At 47.5% G+C, this 16,035-nt stretch overlaps 1 protein-coding gene across 3 annotated transcripts in view; it reads left to right on the forward strand.

Moving 5' to 3' along the window:
- STAB2 (stabilin 2) overlaps positions 1 to 16,035 on the forward strand; it is a 139,524-nt gene that overhangs the window by 14,731 nt on the left and 108,758 nt on the right. For all 3 annotated transcript variants that reach the window (XM_072724744.1, XM_072724741.1, XM_072724743.1), the window contains exons 4-7: positions 2,882 to 2,967; positions 3,738 to 3,807; positions 10,189 to 10,284; positions 15,906 to 16,031. In XM_072724744.1, coding sequence (XP_072580845.1) covers positions 2,882 to 2,967; positions 3,738 to 3,807; positions 10,189 to 10,284; positions 15,906 to 16,031 — 378 coding nt within the window. The remainder of the gene's footprint in view (positions 1 to 2,881; positions 2,968 to 3,737; positions 3,808 to 10,188; positions 10,285 to 15,905; positions 16,032 to 16,035) is intronic.

Raw genomic sequence — 16,035 nt, forward strand, 5'->3', positions numbered from 1 at the left:
AGCACACCTTGCTCAGCCCTGAAAATGCAAGTGCTCCGAGGGGGTTTCAGATGAACTTCGAAGTGTGTACCTGGCACCTGCTCAATTAGGCCCTCTCCTTCCTCTTCATCCCCACCTCCCACTGCTCTTTTTAGGATAAAGGCCACTGTCTTTAACAAGGCTCTTCTTTAATGACCTGGCTGTTGCCCCCTCTTAAGACCAGATCTAAGTCAACTGGGCCTTGAGGGTTAGGTTGTTCGGAGTCAATGTCGGTAACTTCCAGCAACTGGATTGAGGAAAGCTCATCCCAGTTTGCAAACTAATATTTGTCTGATTGCCTTTTAATCCATGCCTCTCCCCAGTACACTGGTAGGACCATGGAAATAAGGGACCCAGTCTATGTGCTCACTGTGTACATCCAGGACCTGACAGAGTCCTGATTCAAACAGATGCCTAATAATTCATTTCCTGAGTATTGTTATCTATGATAGCACCAATCTCAAAGATCAGAAACTAGAGAGGTTAAGGAGTATCCACTCTAAACAATAACAACCATTTATTGAACACCTACTGCAACCTGCAGGAAGACACTTGAACTGAGTCTTAGAGCCATGCATTGATTTTCCCAAAAGGGTACATCTAGCAGGAAATTGAATTGGGGCTCGAACCCTGGAGGTCCTGATTGCAGAGTCTGGGTTTCCCAGGTGACTTATAAATATTAGCTACATGTCAGTGTGTCTTCTCCTTTGCTTCCCTCATAGACGCGTCTGTTATCTGTGCTGTGATGGGGTTGCAGCAGTGCTTGAGGAGTCTATAGCATAGCGATGAGCAGCGTGAGCACCTGCCAGTGTTTGAAGCCTGGCTCCAATCCTGTCATGGGAAGGAAGGACACACACTCAAAATGTGTAATTTAGACTCTGCAGGCAAGAGGGGAGCCAGAGGCAACACTGTCCATGGGTGTGGAGCTTGACTGTCACCTCCCCAAACCTACAAGTTATCAATGCTTTTTTAAAGACCTAGCCTCATAATTCAAGTGAGCCATCAGAGTCTCATTAGGAGAATGGCTTTTCTCTGTGGTTATAAGTTTCTTTTTCCAATGACTGTTTTTCAACTTCTTTGGGTGCTGGTTTCTTGGAAGACATATGGCGGAGCAGGCTTATGGCACAAGAGCGCTTTGTCGAAGGGTGTAGGCGAGGAGGAAGGGCTGGCAAGTGGACACTGCTGGTAGAGCAGGGGTGAGTCCCTCATTACCCCTGGCCAGCTGGATGGCTTCGGGCAAGTCACTACTCTACTACTACTTTGGGCAAGTCACTCTACTACTCAGTTTCCTTTTCTAGAAAATCGGGTTAAAAATGGGCCTTAACTGCAGGGGCTTGCTTTGAGTAGTCAATGCATGCACCCTTGATTATGATCTAGACCTCCGTGACATTAGCCATTTTGTGGAAGGCATTTGACTCACTGACTTTGATTTGGGATAAGAGTTGATCCTGCCTCATTCACACAAACATTTCATTACCGTTGTGTGACTTCCATCTGGTGCTGGCTAATCCAGGCCCCTTATTTCAACAGTTAGGACTTGCCCAGGCCAGCATGAAGCCCATGCTGACTCAGCACTCAAAGTGCAGGACAATGGCAAGTAGAAAAGGGAAATGCTCTTCAGCCTCATGATGGTAACACCTGAAGCTTCACTTACCCATCCTGTAAATAAATCTTCTGTCGGGTTTTGGACCTTGTAATATCTGACTCTCTAGCTAGATGTCCCTCTGTCCCAACGTGGAAGATGGTGTGTGACACACACATAGTAGGTATTCCCTGAATGTTTAGTGAACAACTGAAATCATCTAATAAGTGTCTATAAAAGCTCCCATTCAGATCTGGGCCGAAAGTACAAATCCATGCTTGTTAGGAAACAGCTTGTGAGCAAATCTAAATTCCTTTGCCACATAAAGCACCTCATTAATTGGCCCCAACCATCCTACTAATCCTCCTCCACCTGTGCTTCTCCCATGTCCCAACTACCGAGTTCTAACCCCACTAAACCTTAGAGCATTCCCAGGATGGGTCATGCCCTTTTACAACCTTGTGGACCCGTACACATTCTCTGTTTCTGAAATGCCCTTACCTTTTAAGCATGGTCAGCTCCTACCAAGCCTTCAAAACCCCAGCTTGAATGCCTCCTCCTCCAGGATGTCCCCCTGACCTCCCAAGGTACATCGATAACTCCCTTCTCTGGAGTCCCTCAATCCCCTGTCCAGAGCACTGAGGAAGAGGCCGGCTTTCAGGTCGTCCTCAGGGCGGGACTAAAGTCCTAGCTTTACAACTTGGGCCAGTTAGGTGGCCTCTCTGAATGTCAGTCTTTTCATCTGCTAACCTGTACCCATAGCAATGTCTCAGGGTTTCAGTGGGAATAATTTAATTAGAGAATTAGAAAGTAGGTGCCCCTGGGTGGCTCAGTGGGTTAAGTGCCTGCCTTCGGCTCAGGTCATGATCCTAAGATCCTGGGGTCCAACCTCAGCCTCATCTCCCTGCCCAGTAGGGAGTCTGCTTCTCCCTCTGCCCCTTGCCCCACTCATGCTTTCTCTCCTCTCTCTCTCTCTCTCTCTCTCAAATAAATAAATAGAATCTTTTTTAAAAATTGTAAGGTTTAAAAATTAAAAAGTGTGAAGTATAGCAAATGCTCAAGAAATGGCAGACAGTGCAATGTCTTCCACTACAGCACCTGACTACATGGTGATTCGCTCACCTTCCCCACATCACCATGCATGACGTCGGCAGGATCTTTCGTGGTTTCTCATCCCTGGCAGCCAGCACACTAGCTGGCACATAGTAGATGCTCAATGCATTCTTGCAAAATGCTGTGTGCGGTCATGCATGGATGACTCTGAGCCCTCTGATCCCCTAGAGTGTCCAGGAGGAGCGAGGTCCCCCTGCAGCGGCAGGGGCAGCTGTGCAGAAGGCATGGAAGGAAACGGAAGGTGCTCTTGCCAGGTAAGTTCTGAGACATGTTCTCCTTACCTGTCATCCTTCCGTAGACACATATACTCCAGGTGGGATCTCTAAGAAGTAGCGATATTAATAAAAAGAATGTAGGATCTGCAGCAAAATGATCTCTTAGGGGCTGCAGACCTTTGAGAGAGTCGCATCCCCCCTCAGCCTTAAGCACATCCTTCTATAAAATGGACTCAATCAAAATACCTATGCAATTGCATTCATTGAAAAAGTGTGATGAGATGATATATGTGAAAATATTTTGTGCGACTCTACAGAGCCATGGAAATCACCATGTTTGTCCCCATTAATAAGTGCCACTCTCAGCAGGCTAGGCAGTGGTCAGCAGTCAGCCATTACCCCATGAAAGTGACCCTTTGTGAGCTTCAAGCCTTGGATAATTAAAATGCAGAGAAATCCTTCTTCAAGGGATGGAGCTCAGTTGTCTTCAGAAACACAGAAGTGAAAGAGTGTTCACTCTGGAGTGAAGTTATGATGTGACTGCTTGCGCTCGCTCTCTGTGTACCTTCGGGGGACAAAGCAGCTCCTTCTGAGGAGCTCCAGACTCTTGGTGAACAGTGGTGCAGGGGTTAGTGCAAATGTTATAGCATAAAAACAGCCCAGTATGATGGCAGAAGGAGAAAGAGGAGCTTCAGGAACGGACAGGTACAGTTGAGAAGCAAGTGCTGACAGGCCATGAGTTAGAAATCCAAGGGCTTCGCGGAATGTAGAATACTTGGGCCTCATGCCATCTCCCTGCTGTTCCACAGGATGGGTTTGGGGGAACGGCCTGCGAAGCCTGTGCTCATGACAACTTATTCGGACCCAACTGTTCAGCAGGTATGTCTGATTTCTGTGTGATCAAATGCATGTGTGAAGGCCAAAAGTCAAACCTGGCTGATGCCGCTGAAGGCCCCAGAATGGCTGTTCCTTGGCTGGTGCCGGGAAGGGGTGCACCAAACTGTTATGTAGACCCAACTCAACACAGGCAAAACAAAGAGGTGACAACAAATGCAGTCTTTGGAAGGAGAGGCAGTGTCTTCCGTGGCTCTCAGCACCCATGGCAGCTACTCACCAGTAGTGCTTTCTGTCAAATTTGGCAGCATATGGGTCCCGCCCTCCAGGCCCCAGGCTCCTATATCCACCTGTTGCTTGCCCTGGAGGTCTTTCTGGTCCTGGTTTCAGCAGAGACCTTCCTCTTAAGGGCCTCTTCCATGGCAGGTCCCACCTCATTCAGTTCCCTCCTTTTGAGAGTTCTCAAATACTTCAGGTGATCAGGGATTACTGGCTCCATTTTGCAGATTAAACAAACAAATTTATACTGGCTTGTGCGTTCTCTTGTTTCCCCCCAGAAGTAGATCCTCAGGCAAGGATTTCAATACAGGTAGCATATTTGGCACGTGACCCCAGAGACATCCAGAAAACAACATAGGGAAGATAAAGGGGACACCATCAAACTGGAGACAATTAGATGATTAGAGCTGGACAGCCCGGGGAATTGGGGAGTCAGGGTCAAACATTCATCTTAGAGCCGTCCCACCAGAGGGAGCGGGAACCACAGTGTGGGACAGAATAAGGACCCCTGCCCCCCAAAAAATGTCCACATCCTAATCCATCAGACCTAGGATTATGTTATTTCACATGGCAAGGGGAACTGCGGTTGCAGGCAGAATTCAGGTTGCTGATCATCTGACCCTAAAGAAATTATCTTAGGTTATCCGTACCCAAAGGTCCTTGAATGTGGAGGAAGAACGCAGGAGGCAGCGTCAGGGTGCTGAGATGTAAGGAAGACTCTGCCAGGCTTGGCTGGCTTTGGAAACAAAAGGGAGCCGCGAGCCAAGCAATGAGGGAAGCCTCCAGGAGCCGGAAAAGACAGTGATGGATGCAGCTGCCAGCGAGCACTTGGGCAGAGCAGCCTTCCTAGGAAGGGCCCTCAGGGGACTGGGGTGGCTGGTGCAGCCTGGAGAATGTGGGATGGTCGGTTGGGCTTGCCAGATTCAGTCTCCCAGAGGTCGTGTCAGGGGGCCTTCACCCAATGTGACCTGAGTTCCAGCTTTTCTGGAAACGCTGATAGACACTGCTTGATTCGAGTACCATTTGCAATGAATCCTGTGGCCCGAAAGTGGACATCTCACCCCCATAGACCTGCACGCCGTGGAACAAGTCTGACCTGCAACAACGTGGAGGCGTTATCTCCTGGTCCACGGCCCCTTGAAGGCAGGAGCTGACCTGCTCAGGGAGGAGACGCGCACCACACTTTAGTGGGATGAATACGAGCATGAATGATGGTATAGATGAATGAACAAACAATCTAGTTCACTCCAGCCATACTGTCCTGACCCACAGGCTTGACTTTGAGAGGCAGCATGTAGGGATCATCAGGGCCTTGGTCCACACTCAGGCCGGGCCTCAGCCTGAGGGCTTCTAACCGTGGGAGCCCTAAGTTCACCAGGCACATGCTCCGTCTTGTCTTCCTCCGTAAAAACAAAAACAATACTGTGTCCCTCAGTGTGATTATGAGGATATAGTGAGAACATCAGTGCACAATACATGTCAGCAATTATTATTTCCAGGACCAATTATTCTCCAGTGACCCCCAAATTTAGGTCTCTGTTCATCCACCACTCCACAGAAGATTATTTCACAAGGGTGTGGCCAAAAGCAAATTGAAGACAGATCTTGGTATTCAGTGTGTTTTTAACATTGCATGTTACATTGAAGGGCGTGCTTCCCAAACCAGTCCTTTCCTAATCATCCTGGGATCTGAATCACATATTTTAAATAAGTATTGGAAAGGGAAAAAAGACAGCATCCAACACTGTTTACTAACAGGAAAGCCAAGGGCAGCTTGGGGATGAAAATCTGGAAAGAAGATGAGCCCGTGTTGCCTCCAAGAAATGGGTGCCAGTTACTGATAAGCACAGATAGACAAGGAGGCTGTGAACGTTTCTAAATAAAGTATCCTCCCTTCACATTGTTCGGGCCCTGGAGGAAGGGGAAGTGAAAGGAGAGAAGGTGGGTTAGAAACAAAGTTTTAAGTGAGAAACCTAAACTGGGACTCAGGAAAGAAAACCCCTTGCTCTAGGCTCCAGTCAGTAGAACTCTGGGAGATGATGGAGGGTCCTAATCTGCACCATGCACGCAGGTGCTTGGTGCTCAGAATAGATGGATGGATGAATGGACAGATGGACAGATGGATGAATAAATGGATGGATGGACAGACCGATGGAAGGATGGACAGACGGAGGGATGGACAGACAGATGAATGGAAGGATGGACAGATGGACAGACAGACAGATGGACAAATGGATAGATGGATGGATGGACGGACGGATGGACAGCTGGCTGTCTTGGTGATGACTAGCCTTCTCCATTAGCAAGGACAAGGGGCACTCGCAAACCTTTTCAGCTGGGCGTTCACCGGGTGCCAGTATCAGCCCATGCAGGGAGGCACTGGTCCTCAGAAGTGACGTGCTGCCCATAATGGTGTGCTGCCCGTAAGTAGGACAGCTCCATGAGCTGCAGGTTATTTTTAACACTGACTGTAACCTGCTGCCAGAGCATTCTCTTACCCGCTGGTGAGGAGTTCAGCCTTGATTGGACTGACACCCCAGGGCTTTCACCTGTGCTGCCAATGTCCCAGCCTGCTCCATGTCTCACTACTGGTCAGGGCGGAAAGCAAAGCTCACTTTCTCTAACGTCACCCTCAAATCAATCCCACGATTTTGTCTTGTTAATAATGGTAGCTAGCATCTGCTGAGCACCAGGCGCTGTGCAAAGTTTGCCACGCATGCTCTTTTTGGATCCTGACAACAACTCTGCCAGCTGGGTCCTCGTGTTATGGATAAAGAGGCAGAGAGGTCACTCAAGGTCAAGCAGCTGTTTCAGAGACAAAGAAGAACTTGACTCCACCTATCTGGCTTCGGAGCCTGGGTGGCCAAACGCTGCACTCTTCCACCCCTGCTGAGCATCCACCATGTGCAAGGCCCTGACAAATGATAGGACTCTAATGAGGAGACAGATTCATCCCCCAGGAGCTGGAAGGGCAGGTGACAGTTACAAGCCAGTGTGCACAGCACACATAGGATGCTGTGAGGAGAGGACAAGAGAAGACCACTTGCCAAGGGGCAGGGCCCCAGGGGCTTCGGGCACTGTCCCTCAGACTCAACGTGGCCGTAGCTTGGACCATGTTAAAGTCACACACCGCAAGTGTTGTCATGTCTCTGGAGGTTTGCTGACACCAGTTCAACAAATTCCAAGGGATCCTTGAAAGACATCTCAGAATCCCCCTGCAACTCACTTCTTCTCCCCAAGGACATTTTCTTGGCGATAGCTTGGGACCCTCCACTATGCATCAGGGGCTCCCAAAGGCCACCCCTGCTGGGTCACTGAATCCAGACAGTGGCTGTGCCAGAAGACAGGACACAGGGAGAGGCTCATACCACACAGTCCAGAGGGAAGCCCAGTGGCAAAACAGCTCCTACAGTTAGTACCTAAGGTGGGAGCCAGGCTGGGTTACATTCAATTCCCTCTACTGTCTCTTGCCCTCTTCCACCAGCCAAAGGACACATAGGGCCTCAAACCTCCAAGTCCGGCTCCCACTATACAGTGAGCCCTTGAATTTAGGTACTGTAGACTATACCCAGTGCCTTCTACAGTGACTGCCACTGCATAGGAACTGAGGTGTTTTTTAAATTGAATTAAATTGATCCTTCTCCACAGAGATGAAGTATACCCCGTCTGCACTGCAGTTACCTCTGAGACCAATCTGACTTCTCTCCAGAGCTCCTGTTCCAATAGCCCCAGCCATAGGTGAACATCAAAGTGCTTTGTAAAAACAAAAACAAGGGCAAGTCAGTTTTGAAGTGAGGATGACAACTGCAAATCCAATTTAAATTTTCACATAATTTGAATAAATGGCCTGAGCTACCTGTGTCCCACTTGCATATGTAGTGCAGGGTTGATGAGCCCCACCTCACGGGGTGCAGCGAGCAGCAAAGGAGATAAATCATGTAAAGCATGTGGCAAAATGCCTGATGGACAGTAAGTACTCAATAAAGAGAAGGGCAGCGCCAGTTCTAGGGTAAGGTGAGGGAGGGACATGCCTCAGGGGCCAAATTTAAGGAGGCATCAAAAACTCAGTAATCAAGATAAGTCATTTCATTTCTCAGCTAACAAAGGGCCACAAACAGGTGGCTTCCAAAACTGGAATTTAGGGTCTCGGTTCTGGAAGCTAGAAATCCAAAATCAATAGGTCGGCAGGTCCATGCTCCTTTCGAGTGCTCTGGGAGAGGCCCCTGCTATTCCCTCACGGCTTTGGATGGGGCAGGTGGTCCCGGTCTTGAGACAGCACCACTGCAATGTCTACATGGCAGTCTTGTCCTCTCTTCTTCTTAGGCCCAGTCCTATTGGGCTAAGGCCCATCCTACTCCAGGAGGACCTCAACCCAGCTATCGATCACTAGATAGATCAATAGATCTATCATGTCCTGGCATTCATCCCACTGCATTGCGATGGGCTACCTTCTTCTGCCATTAGATGTGGAGGGCTCAGACTTTGTCTTGTTTATCTTTAGGTCATTAATCCCAAGCACTGAACATGAGAGATGTTCAATACATACTTTGAAGGAAGGAAGATAAATTAATGAGTCATCCTGTGTGCTTAGAACCTGAGATGGAAAAAATGAAGTAATGGAAATGAAAAGTAAAAAGGTTGGAGTCAGGTTGGATAGAGATAGAGCTTTGTTTGCCAAAGAGAGGGATTTAGATTCCATTTGGTTAGCAATTGGGATTGCTGAGATATTTTGGGGAAAATCACCTGCCATTACTGATCAAATGAAATGGATGGAACGAACAGAGAGGTAAGAACTTGGACAGCAAGGCCAGAGTCTCTTCCTCAGTCTAGTACCACATGACAGTCTAGGCAAGACACCATAAGTTCACCAAGAGGACAGCAGTTCTGATGGGTATCAAGAGCAGGGGATTGAGGTGGGACACATGGCAAAGAACTCAAAGGATTTGAGGTCTTACCGGATGTTTGGAATACTTTATTTATTCTTGCTTCTCCAGCATTTGGTTAGGTTTTTAAGCAAGTGGATCTTCTTAGTTATGTTTCACTTGAGTTAATATTAAATTGCCTGACATGCACTGAACATGGGTGGTAGGCAGAAGAATGGCCCTGCAGAGAAGTCTGGATCCTCAGCCCTGGAACTTGTAAATACTTCAGGTTACATGGCAGAGGAGAATTAAGGTAATTAGATTAAGATAATAAATTTGTATTATTTTAAGTCACAATTAAGTTGTGGTAATTTGTTATAGCAAGAAAAGGAAACCAATACAATGTTTCACAGAGGGCCAGGCCTACGGTGCTGGTGACCCCATCAGATAGTAAATCTCACCATAAATGAGCTACAGTCTGAGTGTAAGGAATTGACCATTTATTTCAAATGCCCTTCACTTGTCATTCCTGAAATGATCTGCCAGTTGGCTGAAAAGCTACCTATTTCAAGCTAGAAGTCTTGGCATGGTTATTCTCTACCCTTCCAAATTTCTTTTTTTTTTTTTTTTTTTTTTTTTTTTTTTACTTATGATCGTCACAGAGAGAGAGAGAGGCAGAGACATAGGCAGAGGGAGAAGCAGGCTCCATGCACCGGGAGCCCGACGTGGGATTCGATCCCGGGTCTCCAGGATCGCGCCCTGGGCCAAAGGCAGGCGCCAAACCGCTGCGCCACCCAGGGATCCCCCCAAATTTCTTTTTTAAACTTGAACTTCCACATCATTCAAGAAATAGGATTTATCCCAATTGATAGTAGATCCCCACTGCCAACAATAATTGAGCTAAATGGTAGCTTTTCTCCATTAAACATGACAGGTTTATAAAAACCATTAAGTTAATTCCCTTCTTCAGGCATCCAAAGATAAAGTAAGTAACTTAAAAGTAGAGAAAAGCACTCCAGTGCACTCCAGTGCACCAATACATTATCTCACAGGGATTTCTACAGCGAGCTAACACTATCCTCATGCTATACATAAAAAAAAATTGAAACTAATAAAAGGAAAATGAAGCCAAGATCCAAAGCAGAGTCTCTAGGACATCAAACCCATGGTTTTTCCTGTCGCCTCATGAAGATTCCCAATAAAAACTATCTCAAAGCATCACTCCTCCAGAATCATCAGAAGACTATATCAGGTAATGAAAAAAATCCCCATTTTCTGTCTACAGTGTGCAGCTGTGTGCATGGAGTGTGCAACAGTGGGATAGATGGTGATGGAAGCTGCGAGTGCTACTCTGCATACACTGGCTCCCACTGCGACCAACGTAAGTACTGCTGGCTTCCTGAATGCCTCGCCAGATCATGTAGGTACAGAAGGATGCATTTCAACTCTGCATTCACATACCAGGGCCCTCCAGGGGTGAGGTACCCTCAAGTATTTTCCTGAGAGTGTTGGACCCTGGCTCACGGGTGCCAACGTGTCCCGGTGGACGCCCCAGAGACTCAGACCCCAGACAGGCAGATGCAATTAGCAAGAGGGTTTATTGGACGTTTGCGCAAACGGGCTCTCCGCCTCCGAGGTGGAGGAGAGCCCCGATTAGCAATTACAGGCATCTTTTAAAGGCAAAGAAAACGCGGGAGTAGCATAGCATTCGGGTTTATGACATGATTGATCCCTTTGAAGGTCAGCACGATCCTGTTCAGGGACTTTCTAGTCAGGGTGTGGGGGGGGGATGGTTTTTTTATCTTGGAAAAACAGAATGTTTTCCGTTGTTTAGTTTCCAAGAAGGTGCCTGGATGGGCTGTCTCCGGGTCAGGCCTGGTTTTACTCACAGGGTGGGCGGGTTTCTTCATTAGATTCCAGGGAGGTGCCTGGATGGGCTGTCTCTGGGTCAGGCCTGATTTTACTCACGGGGGGGGGGGGGGGGGGGGGTCTTCAAGAGAAAACCAAAAAGTAAAAAGATGGGGGGGAAAAGGAAATGAAAGTATGGGAGAGAAGGGAAGGGAATGGGAGGGGAGGAGAGAGAGGGAAGAAATAGTATAGAAGAGGGGAAGTCATGGGAGATTTGAGAGCAATGTTCCAACAGAGCTGTGGTTTAGGAAGGTCAAGCTGGTGGCCGGGTGAAAGATGGAGCAGAGGAGGCTGGACCCTGACTGATGCCAGGGCAACAAGTCGGCCGCCTAGTAAGGAGGATAAGGCATGCTCTCAATTGCATGTCTCAGGGACAGAACACATGGAAGTTCCCTAAGGCTAAGTGATTTGCCAGAGGTGACAAAACTACCAGAAAGAAGAGCTGGGACTCAAATCATTTGAAATTCTTTGAACAATCTATCACACCGGGTCCAAGAATGAGAAAGGAACCACAGGGTGATTGAAACAAGGGAAGTTTAGTATAAAGAACTAGTAAGCTAGGGTAGGAGAGTGGCTATGGACATGCCAAGTGACCTCTAGGGCTGCTGGGGCATAACAGAGCAAGGAAAAACTTGGAGAGGGTGGTTCGTCCCCAAGGCTGAGCTCACGTTCTGTTGGAGAAGGTACGGTGGCTGCGCACTGGGTAGAGGAGACAGGTGCTGCTGTGCCCAAGCTGGCCTAGGACAACAGCCCTCCAGGGCACTGATGAGCCATGGCCGGAGGGTGAGAACACAGAGGGAGTTAAGTGTTGTGAGTGTTGGAATTGGAGTGAGCAATGTCTGTGTGTAGAAAGGGCAGTGGGAAGGTGGTCACTGGTTCCGGCTGGGGGTGCAAGGTCGCCAACAGACTGTGCACTTAGAGTGATGGCTGAGGCAGAGCATCACTGAGTGTCCTCACAGGGCCCCTCACTGGCAGACTATGCAGCAGGGCCCAGCACAAAGGAAATCGCAGAGGAGTCCCTTTCTCCTGCGGGCGGGGGGGGGGGGGGGACACTCAGCACCCCTACCGGCCAGACTCCACATATCACTGCAAAGGAGAAACACTCAGAATCCGGTCCATTATCAAAGAGTGGGTAACGAAGGTTGAATTTGGAGCTCATCCAAAGACAAAGTGGACATTCTTCCTGTGACACGGAGCTCACTTATAACTTCTCCTCCCTCTGGATGTTACTTTCCTGATCTATAAAATGAAGGGATTAGACCAAGATTCAGATTCAACAAATTCAAACTCATTTAATTGAGAGTCAGCAAGGGGCTCTGCACAGTAAGGAGAACGAATAAAACACAGCCTTCCTCCCATGGAGGAGACAGACACACAAGTGACCGACTCAAATCAACAGCAGATGAAACTCGGGTGGACAGGATGATGCCCTCTGTAGATGTCAGTCACCTCCCTCCCTGGTCATTCCTGTCATTGCCCAGTGGACTTATGAGCAAAGACCTTTGGAATAAGATAGGAGACCCCCCACACACACACCCGGAAGCCAGCCTAATGGAGAACACTGACCGATTTGCCTCCAAATGACAAAAATAATTCCACTGAGTCAAAAGATAAATAGACTGGGGCAAAATATTTGTAACTCATGTGGCAGAAAAGTTTTTATAATAAGATGAGGTTCATGAACCCAATTTTAAAATTTGCCAAAGAGCGGCTACTTCCCGGGAGAAGAAATAAAAACTAGCCCACGAGCATAGAAGAGGTGCTTAACCCCATGCAGAAAGGCCAGCTGATCACAGATTAATTTAAAACCATAGTGAAGGGATCCCTGGGTGGCGCAGCGATTTGGCGCCTGCCTTTGGCCCAGGGCGCAATCCTGGAGACCCGGGATCGAATCCCACATCAGGCTCCCGGTGCATGGAGCCTGCTTCTCCCTCTGCCTATGTCTCTGCCTCTCTCTCTCTCTCTGTGTGTGTGACCATCATAAATGATAATTAAAAAAAAAATTTAAAAAAAAATAAATAAATAAAACCATAGTGAAGTGATATCATAGAGCTTTGAAGGTTTGGTTGACGGTTTTGCACACGATGTTACACAGATTGCAAAGATAGAAAATAGTCATCTGTGGGTAGGAGCAAAATCATGGTGCTGCCAATGGGGAGATGGGTTGCTATAGCCTGTGAGGGAAATTTATCTATTCAATTGTAAAATATGCTTACAGTTTTCTGCCCTGGCCCCAAATTTTAGGAATTTACCTGGAAAAAGAGAGAGGCAAGCGCCAGTAGGTAAAAATATATGCCCAAAGAAATTCACATCGGTATTGTTTGTAAGAACAAAACCAGCTGGAAACAACCTGAACGTCCCTCAACAGGAAGTGTGAAGTGAGCTGTGGAGCACCCCATTCCAGTTGGGTAACGCTCGCTGTTGCAAGGAACAAGCACAAGAATCCCACGGCTTCGCACTAAGATTTCAAAACTGCACCGAGACATCCCAAGCTACCACATCAGACTCACGAGGGTTTCATAGGATATTTTAAACTTTTGTCGGGGAGACAGTGATGCATCTGTAGTAGAATCCTGGGCAAACTGCTAACTTGAGGTAGTTCACGATTTCAGCGTTGGGTAGCACTACATCCTTTTCAGCGATTTCATCTTTACAGAGCTGTGTTTTCAGTGGTTGCTAAGATAAAAAGCAAGTATCACGCAGAAATCCTTTTGACTGGACTGAGGGGGGTAGTTTCCTGTCCGACTCCAAGGTTGGAGACGTTGCATCCCAAAAGCTCACATATTCTACTTCTAAGCAAATGTGGTTCTTCGAGAATGAAATCAAAATATTTCTCTCTATATTGACCACGTTGCTTTTTCAAATGGCTACTAAGGTCTCATGACACACTTACTGAATTCCTCAGTTCTGACAACTTAATACGTGGACCTGGTAGATATTTCTTTTAGACTGAGGCACCATGAGAAAATTAAGACACTAAGCACCATGACCTGAGAATTTGGGGAACCTCCAGCTTAACACAGCAGGGGTATAATTCATACTCACTGGGGGTGTCCCCAGCTGACATCTGCTTCCACCACATGGTGGGCAGGGGTCCCGATCGTCCTTTTCAGCACCTCTGCCATTCTGCAGCACCTCACAATGCTCTGTTTAATGCAATGGAAGGAAGAAGAGAGGCTGGAGAAGTCCCTGCTTATGAGATCAAGAATGACATATCCAACTTCCCCTTAATAGTCCATCAGTGTAGTCACGTGACCCCCACCTGGCTGCAAAGAAGGGTTGGAAATGCAATCCTTTAGAGGGCAGCCACTTCCTGGCAAGGATTCTGCTCTACAGAATGACTGAGGGGATATTCTCTACGAATGTTTGGTTCCACTAGCCACTTCTGGGGACAACAAATGAGACATTCGTTGGCCTTTGGAGGGCCGCGCACGGACTGCTCTTTGTTCCAACATCTTTTCAAGGATGTTCATATTGCAAACAGCCTCTGAAGATGGAGGGTCTCTGTAGGGAACCAAGTGTAGGCATGTTTCCAGCCTGTTCTGGCTCTTGGCGGGTTACATTTCTGCTCAAAATTCATCCTCTTTGCCTGCTCCGTGATGATGAAGGGGCATTTGTAAATATGTCTCATTTGCCAGCCAGCGAGGTATACATAAAATCTTACCAAGAGAGAGTGCTGGAGGGACACTGAAGAAAGAAGGGATTTCTCCCCCTGTTTCTGCTTTAGCTCACTTGCCAGGGCCCCAAGGAACATGGGTTTTTGCCACTGCTCAGCCCTGCACAGCTTCTCCAGGGGTAAGTTCCTGCAAGGCCCTGCTTGCTGCAGTGTTTGCCCACTGCGTACTAACGCTTGACTCAGGCAGCAGCACAGGCCTGAATTCCACCACACAGAGAAGTGCTTGCTGTTCAGTGTGCCTTCTCCTCAGGGCCGTGCATACCAAGGGAGCTGCAGGGGTAGCCACTGGAGGGCCAACCACACTGCCTCTCCCCACATAGCTGGCCCTGAAGCCGTCCTGGCCCCAGCCACACACAAGAGTATACTTCAGTTCTGAGAGGATAGCTTCTTAGCGTCTGGTTCTGGAAGCACCCAGTGGCAGGCAGCTTCCCCAGGCACCAAATGAACCCTGAACCTTGGCACCTTCTTGAGGGTGACCTTCCCTGGAGCCCTCAGAGGAAGATCTCCAGCAAGTCTCACCAGCAAGGCACTTCAGCACTTTCTCCACCATTTAGTGACCAAGGCATGCCCTTTTCCAGTGACATCTGGATCTCGGTCCTGGAGAGAGGAGGGCTCTACCTTGGGAATTTACTTCAGCCCTAAGGGAATGGTTACTTTTTATATACCCACTATTCCTTCATTCTTTAGCATTCTTTTGAACTTTCATGAATTTTCTGCTGATAACTCTTTATGCTAAAACATTCCCTGTTCAAATAGATATATGGTTTCTGACTCCTGACTGGACCCTAACTAATACATTGCCTATTATTAAAAAACAAACAAACAAACAAACAAAAACCTTAGGTTCCCTAAGATTGGGGCTACTCTGCTGCATACATACACTGCTCTGCATTGTCCCAGGACTTGGGGCTGGAAGAGCTTGTGCAACACTGCCACCACTCTGGCTGCTACTCTTGATATGAATAGTAAACTGTCTTTCACTTCTGAACCAAGGGTCTCATAACTTCTACCAGCATCCGTGGAACTTAGCTTTGTACATTGGATCATATGCCAGATTCCTTTTAATTCCTGACAACTATCATGCTTCCCTAGATGATGAAGTACTACGTAGTTATTAGAGATTAAAATAGATCTTTAAGTACCTCCCTAGTATACTGTTAAATTAAAAATCAAGTTGCTAAATATCTTCACAGGTTTCCATTTTGTTTTAAAAAATCATCTAAATAAATTTATAAGTGAAGGTAGAACAGGAATCAGAAAACAGTTCGTTTTTACTTCACACATTCTGTGTTTTTTGAATTGTCCACAGTGAGTCTTTCTCAATTACTTTTTTGCATCACAAAGAACACTGCATTGGTTGAGATTTTTAGAATCAGTTATTCTACTAACATGGGTATCTCAACCATCTTCTTTTGCAGCCATCCCTGAATGTGCAGACCTGCTCTGCCCAGAAAATTCCAGATGCTCACCTTCCAGCCAAGATGAAACGAAACTGGAATGCAAATGCCTTCCCAATTACCAAGGCGATGGCCACTACTGCAAGCGTGA

Source organism: Vulpes vulpes, chromosome 10 (assembly GCF_048418805.1).
Source record: "Vulpes vulpes isolate BD-2025 chromosome 10, VulVul3, whole genome shotgun sequence".
Classification (NCBI taxonomy): Eukaryota; Metazoa; Chordata; class Mammalia; order Carnivora; family Canidae; genus Vulpes; species Vulpes vulpes.